The sequence below is a fragment of the Loxodonta africana genome, chromosome 18 (genome assembly GCF_030014295.1).
Source record: "Loxodonta africana isolate mLoxAfr1 chromosome 18, mLoxAfr1.hap2, whole genome shotgun sequence".
Classification (NCBI taxonomy): Eukaryota; Metazoa; Chordata; class Mammalia; order Proboscidea; family Elephantidae; genus Loxodonta; species Loxodonta africana.
In genome coordinates this window covers 82,519,966-82,541,426 of record NC_087359.1, presented here as the reverse complement: position 1 = coordinate 82,541,426, position 21,461 = coordinate 82,519,966, and the positions used below count along the sequence as shown (strand labels likewise).

General features: G+C 38.9%; 1 protein-coding gene across 24 annotated transcripts in view; it reads left to right on the top strand.

Annotated features, from left to right (window-relative positions):
• Positions 1–21,461, top strand: part of SPECC1 (sperm antigen with calponin homology and coiled-coil domains 1) — a 476,325-nt gene that overhangs the window by 220,928 nt on the left and 233,936 nt on the right. The window contains exon 1 of one of the 24 annotated variants that reach the window (XM_064271875.1): positions 8,967–9,163. The exons of the other annotated variants lie outside the window; for them this stretch is intronic. Within the exon in view, the coding sequence (XP_064127945.1) occupies positions 9,121–9,163 (43 nt within the window). The 5' untranslated portion in view covers positions 8,967–9,120. Of the gene's footprint in view, positions 1–8,966; positions 9,164–21,461 lie in introns of those variants that run through there. 24 annotated transcript variants of the gene reach the window in all.

Sequence of the window (21,461 nt, the reverse complement as noted above, 5' to 3'; positions counted from 1 at the left end):
ATATGTACATATATACACACGCTCTCTCTCTACTTACACATATATACACACGCTCTCTATATACATATATACACACGCTCTCTATATATACATATATACACACGCTCTCTATATATACATATACACACACGCTCTCTCTATATATACATATATACACACGCTCTATATATACATATATACATGCTCTCTATATAAATACATATATGCACACGCTCTCTCTATATATACATATATACACACGCTCTATATATACATATATACACGCTCTCTATATAAATACATATATACACACGCTCTCTCTCTCTATAAATATATACACATGCTCTCTATATATATACATATATACACACGCTCTATATATACATATATACACGCTCTCTATATAAATACATATACGCACACGCTCTCTATATACATATACACACACGCTCTCTCTATATATACATATATACACACGCTCTATATATACATATATACACGCTCTCTATATAAATACATATATGCAAACGCTCTGTATATATATACATATACACACACGCTCTCTAGATATATACATATATACATATATACACACGCTCTCTCTATATAAATATATACACACGCTCTCTCTATATATACATATATACACACGCTCTCTCTATATGTACATATATACACACGCTCTCTCTCTACTTACACATATATACACACGCTCTTTATATACATATATACACGCTCTCTATATATACATATATACACACGCTCACTCTATATATACATATATACACACGCTCACTCTCTATATATACATATATACACACGCTCTATATGTACATATATACACATGCTTTCTCTCTACTTACACATATATACACACGCTCTCTATATACATATATACACGCTCTATATATATACATATATACACACGCTCACTCTATATATACATATATACACACGCTCACTCTATATATATACATATATACACACGCTCTCTCTATATGTACATATATACACACGCTCTCTACTTACACATATATACACACACTCTCTATATACATATATACACACGCTCTATATACATATATACACACGCTCACTCTATATATACATATATACACACAATCACTCTATATATATACATATATACACACGCTCTATATAAATATATACACACGCTTTCTATATATACATAATATACACACGCTCTCTCTATATACATATACACACACGCTCTCTATAGAAATATATACACACGCTCTCTCTATAAATATATACGCACGCTCTATATATACATATATACACATGCTATATATATACATGTATACACATGCTCTCTATATACATATATACACACGCTCTCTCTCTATATACATATATACACATGCTCTCTATATATATGCACACGCTCTCTGTATATATAAATATATACACATGCTCTCTCTATAAATATATACACACTATTTTTTTATATATATAAATATATACACACGCTCTATAAATATATACACACTCCATAAATATATACACACACTATATATGAATATATACACATGCTCTCTCTATATAAATATATACACACGCTCTCTATATATATACACACACTCTCTATATATGAATATATACACACGCTCTCTATATATACACACGCTCTCTCTCTATATATATACACACACGCTCTATATAAATATATACATGCGCTCTCTATAAAATATATACACACGCTCTATAAGTATATGCACACACTAGATATATATATACACACACTATATATAAATGCATACACACACTCTGTATATATAAATATATACACACACTCTCTATATATATATAAATATATACACACGCTCTCTCTATATAAATATATACGCACGCTCCCTCTCTCTCTATATATATACACATGCTCCCTCTCTCTCTCTATATATACACACGCTCCCTCTCTCTCTCTATATATACACATGCTCCCACTCTCTCTCTCTATATAAATATATACACGCTCTCTCTCTCTCTATATATAAATATATACACATGCTCTCTCACTCTATATAAATATATACACACGGTCTGTATATATGTATAAATATATACACACGCTCTATATATATGAATATATACACACGCTCTATATATATATCTACACATGCTCTCTTTCTCTATATATAAATATATACACACGCTCTCTATAAATACATACACACGCTCCCTCTCTCTCTATATAAATATATACACACGCTCTCTATATATAAACATATACACACGCTCTCTCTATATAAATATATACACATCCTCTATATATAAATATATACACACACTATATGTATATACACACGCTCTCTCTATATAAATATATACACACGCTCTCTATATATGAATGTATACACACGCTCGCTCTCTCTATAAATATACACACATGCTCTCTCTCTATATAAATATGTACACACGCTCTCTCTATATAAATATATACACACGCTCTATATATATTTACACATGCTCTCTCTATATGTAAATATATACACACGCTCTCTGTATATGAATACACACGCTCTATATATATTTACACATGCTCTCTCTATATGTAAATATATACACACGCTCTCTCTATATATATACACACGCTCGCTCTCTCTATAAATATATACACACGCTCTCTATATAAATATGTACACACGCTCTCTCTATATAAATATATACACACGCTCTCTCTATATAAATATATACACACGCTCTCTATATATAAATATATACACACGCTCTATATATACGTACACACGCTCTCTCTATATAAATATATACACACGTTCTCTCTCTCTCTCTATATATAAATATATACACACGCTCTATATATATATACACACGCTCTCTCTATGTAAATATATACACACGCTCCCTTTCTCTCTCTATATAAATATATACACATGCTCTCTCTCTATATAAATATATACACACGCTCCCTCTCTATATATAAACATATACACATGCTGTCTCTCTCTATATAAATATATACACACGCTCTCTCTCTATATAAATATATACACATGCTCTCTATATAAATATATACACGCATTCTCTCTATATATAAATATAAACACACCCTCTCTATATATAAATATATACACACACACAAAAATTTTTATTTTTTATACACACGCTCTATATAAATATATACACACATTCTCTGTATATATAAATATATACACGCTCTGTATAAATATATACACATCCTCTATATATAAATATATACGCATGCTCTCTATATACACACTCTATATGTATATACACACGCTCTCTATATATAAATATATACACACAGTCTATATATATACACACACTCTCCCTATATATATAAATATATACACACGCTCTCTATATAAATATATACACACACTATATAAATATATACACACACTCTGTATATATAAATATATACACGCGTTCTCTCTCTCTATATAAATATATACACATGCTCTCTATATTAATATATACACATGCTCTCCATGTATATATAAGTATATGAACACGCTCTCTATATACACACGCTCTCTCTGTATATAAATATATGCACACACTCTATATGCACATGCTCTCTCTCTATATAAATATATGCACATGCTCTCTATATAAATATATGCACACGCTGTCTATATAAATATGCACACGCTCTCTATATATAAATATATGCACACGCTCTCCCTATATAAATATATGGACACGCTGTCTCTATATGTAAATATATTCACACGCTCTCTCTATATATAAATATATGCACACGCTCTCTCTGTATAAATATATGCACACGCTGTCTATATAAATATATGCACATGCTGTCTCTCTCTTTATATAAATATATGCGCACACTCTATATATAAATATATGCCCATGCTGTCTATATATACACACGCTCTCTCTATATAAATATATACACACGCTCTCTCTATATAAATATATACACACGCTCTCTCTCTATAAATATATACACACACTATATATATACACATGCTTTCTCTATATAAATATATACACACACTATATAAATATATACACAAGCTCTCTCTATATAGATATATACACACACTATATATATAAATACATACACATGCTCTCTCTATATATATAGAAATATATACACACGCTCTCTATATAAATATATACCCACGGTCTCCCTCTCTGTCTATATATAAATATATACACACGCTCTCTCTCTCTCTATATATATAAATATATACACGCTGTCTCTCTATATATAAATACACTGGCGCTCTCTCTCTGTATATATATATAAAAATATATACACAGTCTCTCTCTCTATACAAATATATACCGACGGTCTCCCTCTCTGTCTATACATAAATATATACACATGCTCTCTGTGTGTGTGTGTGTATATATATATATATATAAATATATACACACGCTCTCTCTCTCTCTATGTATATAAATATATACCCACAGTCTCCCTCTCTGTCTGTACATAAGTACACACGCTCTCTCTCTTTTTCTGTCTATATAAATATATACACATGATCTCTCTCTCTCTATATATATAAATATATACACACGTTCTCTCTCTATATATAAATATATACACGCACGCTCTATATAAATATATACACATACTCTATGTATATTAATATATACACACGCCCTCTCTATATAAATATATACACACTATATGAATATATACACGTGCTCTCTATATAAATATATACACACGCTCTCTATATATAAATATATACACACGCCCTCTCTATATAAATATATACAACGCTCTCTATATATCACACTCTATATATAAATATATACGCACACTCTCTCTATATAAATATATACACACGTCCTCTCTATATATATCACACACTCTATACATAAATACATACACACACTCTCTCTCTATATATAAATATATAAACATGCTTTCTCTCTGTATATAAATATATACACATGCTCTCTCTCTCTATATAAATATATACATGTGCTTTCTCTCTCTATAAATATATACACGTGCTCCCTCTATATAAATATATACATGTGCTTTCTCTCTATATATATACAGATGCTGTCTCTATATAAATTTATACACATGCTCTATCTATAAAATATATACACATGCTGTCTATACATACATACATATATACATACAAGCTCTCTATATATACATATATATACACATGCTGTCTCTATATAAATACATAAATATATACACATGCTCCCTGTCTCCCTATGTGTATGTACGCTCTCTATATATACACACACACTCTATATATACATGTATATATACACACTGTATATATACATATATATATACATGCTCTCTCTATATACAAATATATACACATGCTCTCTCTATATACACACTATATATTTAAATGTATACACACACTCTATATATATTTAAATATATACACACACACTGTCTATACGTATATACACATGCTGTCTATATATGTACATATATACACATGCTCTCTCTATATAAATATATACACACACTTTAAACATACATATATATACCCATGCTCTCTCTACATATATACACAAGCTATCTCTATGTAAACATACATATACATGCTCTATGTATATACATATATATACAGATGCTCTCTTTCTATATACATATGGTCTTTATAAATATATACTCATGCTCTCTATATACATGTATATACATGCTTTCTATATATAAATATATACACACATAATCTGCCTCTTTATACATATATACATGCTCTCTCCATATATATACATATAGATACACATGCTCTCTCCATATGTACATACATACACACGCTCTATACATATATATATGCACACTCTATATATAGATACATACACACTCTGTACATAAATATTCATGCTTTCTCTATATATACATGTATATACACTTGTGCTCTCTCAACAAACATTATCCCTCTCTATACATATATATATATAAAAAAATTTTTTTATACATATATATACATATATGTATATATGTGTATATATATGTATACATGCTCTCTCTATATATACATATATATACACGGGTGCTCTCTCTACATATATACACATGCTATCTGTATACATATATATATATATATATACCCTCTCTATATGTACATATATATACACGTGCTCTCTCTCTATATATTTACACATATATATACATGCTCTGTATATAAATATATATACACATGCTCTATATTTTTTCATATATATATATACATACATACACACGCCCTCTCTCTCTATACGCATATATACACATGCTCTCTCCCTATACACATATATATACTCGCTGTCTCTTCTTTCCCCATACATATATATACACAGTCTCTCTCTCTCTTTCTTTATACATATATATCCTCTGTCTCTCTCGCCCTATACACATATACACATGCTCTCTCTCTCTACATATATATACACAGTCTCCCTCTCTATGCATATATATACATGCTCTCTCTATATACATATGTACACTCTCTCTATATATACATATATATATGCTCTCTCCCTCTCTATACATATGTAGACTCTCTCTACATATGTATACACACTTTCCCTCTCTCTCTCTATACATATATACACTCTCTCTCTTTATATATACATATATATACGCTTTCTCCCTCTGTCTCTATACATATACACATATATGTATATACAGGCTATATATACATATATACACACTGTCTATACATATGCATACACTCTATATGTATGTTATACACGCTCTCTATACATATATATATATATATACAGGCTCTGTCTATATATACATATATATGCATGTTTCTCTCTATACATATATATACATATGCTGTCTCTCTATACATATATATATATATACATACTCTCTCCCTCTATATACATATATATGTACAGGCTCTCTCTCTATATACATATATATATATATGCTCTCTCCCTCTCTCTATATACATATATATGGCTCTCTCTATATATACATACATACACACACTCTCTCTACATATATATATAAAAAAATACACACTCTATATATACATAGATATACATACTCTCTCCCTCTCTCTATGCATATATATATATATATACAGGCTCTCTCTATATATACATGCTCTCTCTATATACATATATACCCACCCACTGCCGTCAAGTCGATTCCGACTCATAGTGACCCTATAGGACAGAGTAGAACTGCCCCATAGAGTTTCCAAGGAGTGCCTGGCAGATTCGAACTGCTGACCTCTTGGTTAGCAGCCATAGCACTTAACCACTACGCCACCAGGGTTTCCTACATATATACACATTCTCTCTCACTCTCTACACAGGCACTCTTTCTATATTTATACATATATTTACAGACTCTCTCACACACACACACTGACAGAATTTGTTTATGGGTTGGGTATGGTATGTGAGAGAAAGAAAAGACTCCAGGTTTTTGGCCTGAGTCATTGTAAGAATGGACTTTCTACTTATGGAGATGGAGAAAACTATGGAAAAATGTGGAAGAAAACAGTTTAGTTTTGTTCAGGTTAAATTGGAGATGCCTATTAAGACATCTCAGTGGAGGTGTCAAGAAGGTAGTTGGATAAACGAGTCTGAAGTTCAGAACAGAGGCCCAGCTGGAGCTATACAAATGGTGTTTACAAGCCACAGGTTGGTTGAGATGACCAAGAATAGGTGGAGAGGCCAGGTGGCTGAGCTCTAGGGCACTCCAGGAGATGAGGAGGAACAAGCTAAGGGGCTGGGAAGAGTGGTGAGTAGAAATCTGGGAGAGTGTGATGTCCTGCAAACCAAGTGAACATGTTTTGAAGAGCTGAGAGTGAACCACTGTGTCAGAAGGTGCTGATAGATCAGGTCAGGTGAGGACTGAGAGTAGACCATAATGTTCCAAGTGATGGAGGCAATATAACACCTGTCATTCCACTAATGATTTGATAAGTTCTGAATATTTTCACTGCAAGATGTAATTAATTCTATGTATTTTCACTGTAAGATTAACTATGACATTGTTCAGGATAATTTCCATAAGTCAGACATTCTGATAGCAAAACTGCTCCACTCACAGTTTGAATACAGTTTATTATTAGCAATTGTTTTCATCTTGGATAATGGACAATTATTTGTTAGCGTTATTTTTGTTCACCTTCTCCTCAGGCATTGTTTGTTGTTCTTCATGCCAAAAAATGCTTAAATGCCCGTCTTAGACCAACCCTAGGCTTTTCTCCCTGGTGGAGCAAAGGTTAAACACTCAGCTGCTAACGGAAGCGTTGGCGGTTAGAGCCCAGGGAGAAAGACCTGGTAATCCAGTCCCGTAAGGATTAAAAAAATTACAGCCTAGAAAACCTTATGGGAAAGTTCTGTCACATAGGGCTGCTATGAGTCGGAAGGGACTCTGGGCACCCAACAACAACAAACCAAAACCAAACCTGGTGCTGTGGAGTCTACCGACACATAGCGACCCTACAGGACACAGCAGAACTATCCCATAGGGTTTCCAAGGAGCGGCTGGTGGACTTGAACTGCCCACCTTTTGGTTAGCTGCAGTAGCTCTCAACCACTGCGCCACCAGGGCTCCTAACAATAGAAGATGTAATTTCTCCTTGGCAGGATTTTTGCCTTTCCCATGGCACCTAGCTTCAGCCTCCCCACAGTGGGGTTTTCCAGCTTACCGTGTCCAGACGCATTTTCCCGCATCTGTCCCTAGAAGCGTAAAGTCAGCCAGCCAGTGGTACTTCCCAGGGCTGCTGACCCTTTGGACACCCAAGAGCGATATACAGATGAGGTGGGCGGGCCGCGCGGGGCGCGGTATGTAGATGAGGTGGGCGGGCCACTTCAGCGGGTGACTAGGAGTTAGGGTGGGCGGGGCGGGAGGAGTCTGGTGGTATGCAGATGAGGTGGGCGGGCCCTAAGGGACGGACTTCAGGAGTTGGGGGCGGGACGGACGGTATGTAGATGAGGTGGGCGGTCCGTGAGGGACGGACTTTAAGAGTTGAGTGGGCGGGGCGGGCGGTATGTAGATGAGGGTCGGCCGCCGGGTTGCAAGGCCTCCGGGGCAGGGAGCTGGGAAGCGTCGGCCCTTTGACTAGAGCGGCCCGCCAGAAGCAGCTGCCCTGGCAGGCGGAGCGGCCGCGGCACCGCCGAGGGCTTGTCTGGTGCTGGGCAGCCGGCCGCCGCCCCGGTCGGCCGACGATGGGCAACCACTCCGGGCGGCCTGAGGAGCCCGAGGAGCCAGGTCTGTGCAGTCGGCGGGCCCCGCCGCCCCCTTCCCGGCAGGGCTCCCTTCCCCCGGCCGCCTCCCGCCCCGCTGCCGGCTGTGCTGTCTCCGCGCGGACCGCAGGGAGCGCCGAGGGGGCGCGTGGGGAGACGAAGTTCCCGGGGATGTGGTTCTTGCCTTGGGAACGCGGTTAATGGGCTCGTGAAAGCCCCTGCGCCGTTCCGTGACGGGGAAGCGCCCTCACTAGGAACACGCACCTGAGGGCCGGGGTCCGCCGGACGCGGGAGCGGGGAGGGAGGCTGCGGGGCGGCCGGGCCCCTCAGCCGAGCGGGAGCGGGGAGGGAGGCTGCGGGGCGGCCGGGCCCCTCAGCCGAGCGGGAGCGGAGGGAGGCTGCGGGGCGGCCGGGCCCCTCAGCCGAGCGGGAGCGGGGAGGGAGGCTGCGGGGCGGCCGGGCCCCTCAGCCGAGCGGGAGCGGAGGGAGGCTGCGGGCGGCCGGGCCCCTTAGCCGAGCGGGGGCGGAGGGAGGCTGCGGGGCGGCCGGGCCCCTCAGCCGAGCGGCGCGGCGGGGACGGCGTCTCCTTACGGACTTCCCGCCGAAACCCCGCCCGCCCCCGTCGTCGCGCCCGGGCGCCCTCCGCAGGCCTCCGGGGCATTTGCAGGAAAGCCTGAGGCTTGGCCGCCGTTTTCCGGCTCCTTGTTCCTTGCAGTGCCTCGTTCCATGCCCCCGGAAGGTGGTAGCCCGTCAGCCGGTTTGCTGCTCGAACTGAAGGCCTGACTCCACATAATCTGTATTTATTCTTGGATACCAAAAACTTGTCTGGTTTATCACATTTTTATTTCCTAAAAAATTAGATGAGCTTGATGGAGAGCCGGAGCCAGCGGTGCTCTAGTCATTCTGGTTTATGGTCCTAGACTCCAGCACAGATTCAGACGCTGATAATCACGGGTTGCATTTAAAAGCAAAACAGAAAAGGACATTTCTGTATGGTTACATGGAGGACATGGGATTAAATTTAGCCTCAAAAATCATGCCGTTGACTGGGGAGAGGGAGTTAACCTGTTGGTGGAGTCCTGGGGTGGCGGGTGAGGAGTGTGTGTTTCTGTGACAGTCAGAATTTTCTAAGTCATTTTTTGAAGAAGTAATTTTTTGTTCTAATTTCAATGAGGAAATTGGGGTTCTGAGAGGTAAAGTGACTTGTCCAAGTAAGTTATCCCTTAATAACTTACTTGCTGCAATTAAACCTTTGTCTTCTTAACCTGTTCTTTCTTCATTGGCCTCCCAGTGCATGAACTGATGGCAGGGAGACCAGGCCTTATCTTTGGGACTGGGCCCTGTGGGTGCTTCCTCCTGGCATTGGCCTGGGTGCAGCCAGGGTGCAAAACTGACTACCACTCAGGAATATGGTGAAGAAAAATTTTAGACCTGGGGTTTCTGTATAGCTTATGTATGGGTAATGCTCTAAATTACACAGCATTATCCAAATGTGTGGGTAATGCTCTAAATTACACAGCATTATCCAAATTTCTTTGGGTAGAAAAACCAATATGTACAAAATAATATCCATGTCATACACAGCCCTGTTGATAAACCATTGGGTAAAGGATATGTAACATTTTAAGACCACTTCTCATTAGTACAGGCCTGTCCAGGTATTATGAAAGCCTGTAGGCATTATTTCCTTTGTGTTAAAATGCTGAAAAGATTGACTCTTGTTAGAGCTTTTAAGAGTTATTTGAATGCTCGTATTCCCATTTCTGAGTGACCTTGCATTTTTAACCACTCCAGTGAATAGGAAATGAAAAGGACGTCTTTTATGCTAGTGACTTACTTTGTTGAGTGGGAATTCAGCCTGGTTTGCTTCAAGTAAAAATACTTGATTAGGAAATCTGGGGAAAGAGTTTACGTGCTAGAATATTGTTAACTGAGAGTGTGAAAATAACCTTAACTGCTCTCTCAGTGCTGTGGTGGAATGCTGTAGAATGTATCACCAAGATGTCAGAATCCTGGAGATGGGAGTTTTGTTAAAGTTTCCTTCTCAGCCTTCTTTACCATGGGTTTTCGAAATTTTTGCTATTTCTAGTATTAAGACCAGCTTGATTGTATCATCTTGCAGGTCAGTACTGGATCTCAGTATTCAGCTGTCTCCTCACTCTTCCCAGTCCCAGTGCCACTAGGTCTTTTCAAGGATAACTGAATCACAAATTGAGTGTCACTTGCTTTAGCTCTGAGGCTTCACTGTCTCTAAAATTTCAGAAGTGGACCTGCAAAGCAGCATAAAATGCATGACTCTACAAAACTGTAGGTTTGATGTAAGTAGAGGAAGTTTATTCAGAGCATAAAATTACAAATCAATTTTTTTCAATGACTGACATTCTAGTAAATCGTTACTATAGCTTAAAAAAATTCCTTAGTGAATGAGAGCTACTAATTAATGTTAAAGTGACAATAAAATAATTTGGTATGTGTTGTTAGGTATTCAGAGGCAAAAAGAATGCAATGCCCACCTTCAAAGAGTATATATAGAGGGTGTTGGTTGTTAGCTGGCGTAGAATCAGCCTGACTCATGGCAACCCCATGCACACAGAACAAAAATCTACCCAGTCATATGCCATCCCCATGGCTGGTTGTGAATCGTACTCTTGTGATCCATGGGGTGATCTTCACTGCCTGAGTTTCAGAAGTAGATCACCAGACCTTTCTTTCTAGTCCACCTTAGTCTAGAAGCTCTGCTAAAACCTGTTCAGCATCATAAACCAAACTCGTTGCTATCGAGTTGATTCCAACTCATAGCGACCCTATAGGACAGAGTAGAACTGCCCCATAGGGTTTCTAAGCATCGACTGGTGAATTTGAACTGCAGACCTTTTGCTTAGCAGCCGAGTTTTTAACCACTGTGCCACCAGGGCTCCTGTTCAGCATCATGGCAACATGCACACCTAGTTCTTGCAGTTCTTGCGGTCCTCGCAGCTGAGTGGCAACTTCTTTCCTGGAGAGACCCAATGGCACCGCTCCTGGCTGGCTGACACAAAGGCCATCGTTACTTGGACAGGGAGGGCCCTTGAATGGAATGGAACGGGGTAAAATCCCCATCTCAAACCCCTCCTGCAGGCTTAAGAAGGCTGGGGTTGCACCATCCTCAAATGGAAGCTCCTCGTGCCTTCTGGGGTATGTCTGAGGCAGAGGCAGGTTCTTTTCTAGCCCTGGAATGGACCTTGGTAATAGAAGGATTCCTCTTGTGTGGTATCCGCAGTCCTCTGAGTTGGGCCATTGTGACACAGCATGGTATTGCAGGATGGACAAGAGAAATGGACCAGGTAAAAGATGTGAAATTTTGCATAAATTAGGTAAGATCAGAATAACATGGACATGGCTGCATCTCTTACATCTGAGAACATCCCAGTGAACAGTCCTTCAATTTCCAATCAGGTTGTTAGTCCTGCATTTTCAGAGATGGCTTCGGGGCATGGTTGTGCAGTTTGTGCACCCACCAAAGGCATCAGGGTAAAGGGGTGAGTGGGCCCAGCTGGGGTTGTATCAACCCAGAGGAAGGGATATCTTTTGCAAGTTTGCCTTTTGATAATTCACACAAAAGTGTCTAGTATGCTAAAGGAGGCCTTAGAAGGTGAACGTGGAAGACTTTCCCGATCCCAGGACCAGCAGATATCTTATTTGTTTTAAATTTGCATGTATGTGTGTAATAATGAATAAAAAAATTATATTAAATAAAAATGAAAGCTTCTGTCTGTACCCCTGCAGGCCCTACTTCTCTATTAGTTATAGTTAATGCTATCTGTAGTTACAGATGAATCCTAAAATAGTCACTTAACACATAAAACTTTCTCACATCACAGTCTAGTATGCATTGGGGACAGCTGGGGGAGTTACAGGAAGAAAAGCCTGGTGAAAAAGATCAGCCACTGAAAACTCTATGGAGCATAGGTTTGCTCTGACATACATGGGGTCCCCTAAGTTGGAATCATCTCAACAGCAGCTGGTAGTAGGTAAGTTAGGGAGTCAGGGTGGTGGAGATTCACCTTCATCATGTGGCTCCCAAGTCCCACTGCATATGAACGTGTCCCACATACCCACCACCTCAATTCTGCGATTACAGTGTTGCTACATTTGCTTTATTTGTATACCCATCCATCTATTCTCCCCTCAGTCTATCCAGCAGTCCATCTTATTATTATTATTGTTTAGTTTTATTGTGTTTTAGGTGAAGGTTTATAGTGCAAATTAGTTTTTCACTAAAAAATTTATACACAAATTGTTTTGTGACATTGTTTGCGATCCCCACAGCGTCAGCACTTCTCTCTTTCCCCTTGCACCTTGCGTTCTGTGTCCATTTGTCCAATTTCCCTGTCCCTTCCTGCCCTCTCATCTTTGCTTTGAGGCAGGTATTGTTCATTTGGTCTCTTGTACTTGATTGACCTAGGAAGCACGTTCCTCACATGTGTTATTGTTTGTTTTATAGGCTTGTCTAATCTTTGGCGGACTTTGGTAGTGGCTTCAGTTCTGAGTAAGCAGGGACAAGAAGCCACAGTCTCAGGGGTTCCTCCAGTTTCTGTCAGACCAGTCAGTCTGGTCTTTTTCTGTGTATTTGAATTTGTTCTACATTTTTCTCCTGCTCTGTCCGGGGTCTTCTATTATGATCCTTGTCAGAGCAGTGGGTAGTGGTAGCCAGGCCCATCTAGTTCTTCTGGGTGTGGTTTGATCTTTAATCATAGAGATGATTATAAAAGGGCACTCTTTGGACTCAATAGACCATTTTTTTTTTGTTTGTTTTGTTTCCTGGAGGAGAATACTACCTTCCTACAACTCATTGAACTTAAGCTTTGAGTCTTGCAAATAACAGTGAACCACTTGAAACATGCAATTTTTTTTTCCATTTTTAAGCTGTTTTATTCTCAGCTAATTTTTTTGTTTTTAAAATTACTCCTCCATTCTTATATTTTGTATAGGTGTCCATTCTTTTAATTTTTTTAACTGCTTTAGGTGAAGGTTTACAGAGCAAATTAGTTCCTCGTTACACATATTGTTTTGGGACATTGGTTGCCAACCCCGCAATATGTCAACACTCCCCTCTTCCTCAACCTTGGGTTCCCCATTTCCATTCGTCCAGCTTTCCTGTCGCCTTCTACCTTCTCGTCCCATGTGCCCATCGAGGTGAATGCAAATATAAAGTCAAAATTGTGACAGCGATACCCAAATTATAGAAATTTGAAAAATATCCCAAACTACAGAAAAGATGTAAAGCATTCTAGTTTGTTTTAACAAAGTAGCACTAAGGAGCCCTGTTGGCGCAGTGGTTAAATTGCTAAGCTGCTAATCCGAAGGTCAGGAGTTGGAACCCACTAGCTGCTCCACAGGGGAAAGATGTGGCAGTCTGCTTCCATAAAATTTAAAGCCTTGGAAACCCTACGAGGCAGTTCTGTCCTGTCCTATAGGGTTGCTATGAGTCGGAATCAACTCAACGGTAACTGATAAAGTATTACTAAGACTATTAATACTACTGCTGATACTAGAGTACATAGGATAGTGTACAGATCCTTACTGAACTATAAGCCAAGTTTAATCCACCCGTATTTTTAAAAATATTACACCATTGGTAGAAACTGGTTTATTCCAAGAATAATAATGCAATCATATTATTACATAAATAAAATTCACAACATTCATAAATTTAAAGAGAAAAAATTATCTTACTGTGTTGATAATGCATTTAATAAAACTTCACACCTGCCTCCTAATATCCCATTTAACAGGAATAGATTAATTCTTTCTTAATATAATAAATAAAATGGTCTAAAACTAGCAGACACATGACCACTCATGCTTAACAGGAAACTGAAAACATTCCTATAAAGCTCAGGACAAAACCGTGGTGACCATTATCACCTGACTGTATGACATTGTTTTCAGGTACCCCAGCCAAAACAGTAAAAAAAAATTTTAAATACTGTTTATAAAAAAAGATAAAGTTAGCATTACTTTTAGGTACTGTAATTCTCTTGTTAGAATAGCTAAGAAGATCATACTGGTTTCTCATTAGTTCTAATAGTTTTTCAGTTTATGTTTTTGGCTGGAAGAAAGATGTGGCAGTCTGCTTCGGTGAAGATTCAATCCATAACAGGTGTGTTGTATTTTTATTTGCTAAATCTGGCAACCCTGAGGTTAAGTGCTCAGAGGCTTACTGAAAGGCCTGTGGTTTGAACCCACCAACTGCTGTGCGGGAGAAAGATGTGTCAGTCTGCTTCCATAAAGATTTACAGCCTTGGAAGCCCTATGGGGCAGTTGCACCCTATCCTATAGGGTTGCTGTGAGCCAGAATTGACTCTATGGCAATGATTTGGTTTTTCTCTTTTTGTATGTATGAATATGCATATATATATTTATGCATGTATATAGACCAGTAGCTTTCATTCGTGCTAAACCCAAAAAACCAAACCCAATTGATGGTGACTGTCCTTTGCATTTCCAGGAAATTTTTGAGTTCTCGGGAGTTGGTTTAATATTTCAAAATTAAGGTGGTTGGCCAAATATTTAAAATTGTGATTTAAAAAAATTCTATGAGTGTTTTGAACTTTAGAAAATCATATGCTAAAAAGAGTTTTTCCTCACTCCACATGACCACGAAGATAACCCAGAGATGCTGGGCCAGCAGCACTTTCGGGGCTGACACAGAGCCTTACCCACCACACTTTCTGTCTTCATCCCTGCCAAGGGAATTGACCACAGGCCACAATGCACATTTCCTTCCATCTTTCATACTCATATCTGCTCATAAATATTCTTTTACCAACATCCTTCCTCTATCTTTTTTTAACCTTTGCTCTGTTAGTTCAGAAAAATTAAACTTTTCTCCTTCACTTTTTTCTGTTTCCTCTCCTCCTTGTTTCCAGCTAATTGTTTCAGTTAAATCTAATTATGGCTAAGTGTTAAGAATTAGGGTTTACGATGAACCTGGTAAAGTCATAAATTTTGCCCTAGAATATATCTAATAAAGAACTAGTGCCAACGACCTCTAAAGCCCTTGACAATCCCCTCTGCTCTGTCTGCCAAAAGATTCATCACCCCCTTTCTCTGATTGAGCCTGCATTCCTCTCTAGCAGCAGCCCCCAAATTAAAAAAAAACCTTGGAAGGTTAAATTATCAGCCATCTAACCTTCTGATTTGTAGACAGATGAACAGCCTATTCATAGTGGTCATAAACAAACCATTATGAAAATGATCTGTTTATATCTTGGTCTCTTGTGAACTCTTTTCAGTCTGAATACACTACAATGTGTCAAAGTTACACAGAATTGTATGCTTATAAACTCGACCAAGATGTGGTAAGGCAAAACAACCTCATTTTCCAGGTTAACAAAGTGTGTGTGTGTGTGTGTGTGTGTGTGTCCCTCACAACTGCCTGGACATCTTCACCTACTATGGCATTCTGCTTTATGCTTTAGTAGAGATTTTGAATCAGTAATCTTAGGTGAAGAAAGTAGAATAAAAATCAAGAGATAACAGCAATTGGAATCCTAGAGTTTAACTTAAACTATGTGTTGAAATGACCCTTCTGTACAATAAATTATGGTATCCAGAACCTTATGCTAAATATATATATATATATATATATACACATAGGAGACAAAATAGTCCCTAAAGTAATAGAAAACATCCCTTTTCTGTTTACTGTTTTCTCATTACGTAGGTCATCATTATTAACGTCAGTTCTGTTATCAGCCTTGACTCTGGGGGTGCCCTCAGGGCTTCATGACGGCTGTGCTGCACCTGGCATTCCCTGCCCAGCACTCCACTGCAGTTGCCCAGGCCTCCTTTCTGTCCCTTGAATCACACCACAGCCCTTCTGGTCTTAGATTGTTCAGTTGTTTTATCCTTTGCCTGGGATGCTCCTCTCCCAAAACTTTACAGCCAACTTCTCTGTAGGTTGGCCTTAAGTCCCATTTTGCCCAGCATGGTCCCAGTTAATACCTAACACAGGTCAGTTTCCTCCTATTATTTTTACTCTCACAAGCGTCGCAATTTGAAAAATAAATTATACCTTCATCCTACTTCTCATGCTTGCTGTGAGAGGTGCTGTGGACATGGACTTAGAGGAAGGCTTACTCATGTGACTGTACACACATCCCTCAGCACAGTTTACCTGCCTTGTCCTTCAGGGCTCCAGCAGTCAAATCCGAGCATTTTTAAAATGAGGCAGTATATGTGATTAAAGGAGCCCTGGTGATGCAGTTGTTAACCACTCAACTGCTGACTGAAAGGTTGGTGATTCAAACCCACCAGCTGATCCGAGGGGAGAAAGGTGTGGCAGCCTGCTTCTGTAAAGATTATAACCTTGGAAACCCTATGGCACAGATCTTCTCAGTCCTGTATGGTCACTATGAGTAGCGACTCAACGGCAACGGGTTTGGTTTTTGGTTTGGTATGCATTTAGCCTTGAAGGGGACCAATACAAGGAGAGACCGCCAGAGAGGCCTGATGGCAAATGGATTACATTAAATAAATGAACTCCATTTTCTCTAGGTGGTAGGTTGGAGTAGACAAAGCCCTGGTTGCAGAGACAGATATTCTAGGTTCATTTCCTCTTCTCCCTCGACCTTGATGCATTTTCATGTGGGTAACAGAAGAGCTTGAGCTACATCTATGCAATCCATTCCAGCTTTTAGAAGTGTATGATTCTGTTGTATGCTTTGGAGACGGACAGACTATAAAGCATTTTGAATTCCCACAAAGTACTGTTTTCCCCCAATTGCAGGCCAGAAAGGAAAACTTCCAAATAAGGATGCATGAGCTACTCTGGGAGACAAAGGGAAAGAATAAAGTACAAGCTTAGCCTTTGCCCTGACGCCAACAGAATGCAGACTGTTAGCTGACCTAAAGGTTCCTGTTTTATTTGTTTTTTATTATTATAATATTTCATTGTGTTTTGGTGAAAATTTACACACCAACTTCTATATATATTGTTCAGTGATACTGGTTACATTTTTCACAATGTGTCAGCACTCATTATCTCCCTTCTGGTTATATGTTTCCATTAATCTAGCTTCCCTCCCCCTTACCTTCTCATCTTTGCTGTAGGGTAGTTGTTGACTATTGGGTCTCATGTAGATGATTTTTTAAAGGAGCACTATACTCAAGGGTGATATTGTTTATTTTATGAGCCTGTCTTTTATTTAGCTGAAAGGTGACCTGCGGGTGTGGTTTCAGTACAAAGTTTAAAGGGTATCTCAGTGCGATAGTCTCAGGAATTCCTCTAGTCTCTACCAGTTCAGTAAGTCTGGCCTTTTTTTAGGCTAGCTTCTTCTTTGAGTCTTTGGTTTCCTTCTTTCTGTTTTGCTCCAGATGAATATAGACCCATAGTTGTATCTTAGATGGCCGCTCACAAGCTTTTAAGACCCCAGACACTACTCACCAAACTAGGGTGTTTGTGAACTATGCTGTACCAGTTGACCAAGTTGTCCCACTTTTTTAATTCATGTTTGGGTGAAGTGGTCAGCCTCCAAGACTCTTTGACCCTTTTTCCTAAAAAAGTTTATCTTCAGACTTTAAACTGCATAATATTAAGATGACTATTATCCTTGAGAGACTTGTGGTTACTTTTATTTATAAAATGACCATGCTTATTGTGTATGTACCAGGAGGAGTGCTTGAAAGCTAAATTTAGAAAAATTAACCTAGGCTCACAAATGATTATGGTAGACATTCAGTGAACACTGCTGTCTAATACTATCACAAACATTGCTAGGCCACCTCCCAACAATTTAATCATCTACACATAAAGGAATAGTTAAGTAATTATGGTGATTTCATTCATTGGGGTATTATGCTGACTGCCATTAAAATTGGAATTGTATTATAACCAAGCATGGGAAAATGCTTGATACAAAGGTGAATGAACAGAGTGCAAAATTCTAAGTATACCAGTTACATCTTTGTAAAAGTACAGTCAGAGGACACAAATTGGCAAACATTTTGTCTTACAAAAAACTCATTGCCATCAAGTCAATTCCAACTCACAGCGACCCTACAGGACAGAGTAGAACTGCCCTGTAGGGTTTCCGAGTAGCACCTGGTGAATTCGAACTGCTGACCTTTTGGTTAGCACTAACACTATACCACGAGGGTTTCTTTTTGTCTTATAGAGTATTTTTAAGTTTTTTAAAAATATTTTGACTGGGTCCGAGTTCTCCACTTGTCACGTTTCCTAATACTTTCTTGGTTTACTTTCCCTTCACAGACGTTAATTTACCTGTCTGGCTCTATAGACAGTTGAATTTTCAACCCCAGATTTAAAGAAAAAAAAAAAAAAAAAAAGAACAAAAACCTAATACTAGAATTTAATTTAAATAAAAATATTTAAAATAATTAAATTAACAAACTATAAATATATAAAAAAAGCTTATAATTGATTGTCCTAGTTGGTTCCTGGGGAAACAGGCCTTGAGACAGATTTGTGTTCAGAAAGTTTATGAGGAACGCTTTGGAGAACAACACCTTTGAGGGGGTGATGGAAGTGGGGTGAGGGAACAGAGGAAGAGGGAGAAGTTGAAATTGGTACAATCGCAACAGTTGCCTCAGTCAATCCCAAAGAGATCTCTGGCTTTAGGATGGTCCTCCAGAATTGTCCCAAATTAAGGCAAGGTAGTCAGAACTTTGTGCCTCTCCCCCATCAGTCACTGGGAGACAGATTGCCGCAGGGAAGGGGAGGAGAGGTGACCTTGGGCCAGGCAGCTCCTTTTGGCTAATAGTAATTCCTGGAGAGGGACTGGGCTGGGAGCTGTTAGAGGCCTGAGCACTCCTCTTGTGAAGGAGGGATCCTGGAAGTGCACTTCAGTATCGGCTACATTGATATTTTAAAACCAGCTTTGTTGAGGCATAACTGACATGTAATAAGCTTCAAGTTGATGTTTTGACGTAGGTAATACACGTGTGAAACCATCACTATAATTAAGCTAATGAACATACCTGTTAATCCCCAGAGTTTCCTTTTATCCCTTTCTAATCCCTTTCTCCCCTCATATCTGCCCTCCTCCCCCCACCCACAACCACTGATCTGCTTTCTATAACTGCTAGATTAATTTGCTTTTTCTATAGTTTCACGTAAATGGAATCATACAGTAGTGTTCTTTTTTAATCTGGCTTCTTTCATGCGGTATAGTTATTTTGAGATTCATCCATGTTGTTAGTTGCTTTCCAGACAATTCCTACTCATGGCAACTCCACACGTGCAGAGTAGAACCACTCCATAGGGTTTCAAGGCTGTGACCTTTCAGAAGCAGATGACCAGGCCTGTCTTCCCAGGAGCCTCTGGGTAGGTTCAGACTGCTGTCCTTTCGGCAAGCAGTCAAGCACTTAGCCATTTGTGCTACCCAGGGACCCTTGCTATGGCGTGTATCAGTAGTTCATTCCTTTGCGTTGCTGAGTAGTGTTCCAACATATAGATATACCACACTGGTTTATTTATTCATCTGTTGATGGGCATTTGGATTACTTCTAGTCTGGGGCTATTACAAATAAAGCTTCTGAACATTTGTGTGCAGGTCTGTTTTTTAGCATATGAGTTCATTTCTCTTCGGCAGATACCTAAGAGTGAAATGGCTGGGGCATATGGTAGGTGTACATGAACTTTTTAAAAGACTGCCAAACTGTTTTCAGTATTATTCCATATTTTTATGTTAAAGTCATGTTAGACTTACCTCCTTCCTTGTGGAAGGCCAAACACACCTGTGAATCCAATTAGACATGTCCCCAGAGAAACCAGAGAAGCCATAGACCCAGATCTGCACTGTAGTTGATTCCGTTTCTTGTTATTAAAGTCTGTGGTGATTCTATTTCTTGTTATTAAAATCCAAATTTTTAATCACTCGTGTTCTCTTACTTCGTAGGTTTTGTGAGTCTAAGACTTGTTTTTAAAACTGTCATATATTGTTATTTTATTCATTCCTGATCATCTTGCTTTGTCTCTCAAAATGTTTTCTTCTGTAAAAATGTGTATTCCACAAATAGAAGCTATCAATTTTAAATTAAATTTCAAGACTGGAACTTTATTTACCAAGATGTGGAGTATGTGTTTCCTTTCTTTTAGTTATCGGGGATGCTTCACTCAGGGTAGGGAATAGTCGTGAGGGAGCTTTTGTAATAGTTGTCAGTATTCCCACTCCATGGATAACCCACGGTATCAGCCCATTATACCAGAGGCAGTTTTGGCATGCTCTACTTGGTTGATTATGTACCAAGCAATAGACTACCCTCAAAATTAATGGTTTTCTCATGTTTGGGGGCCACTGTATTTCTTTTGTGAATAA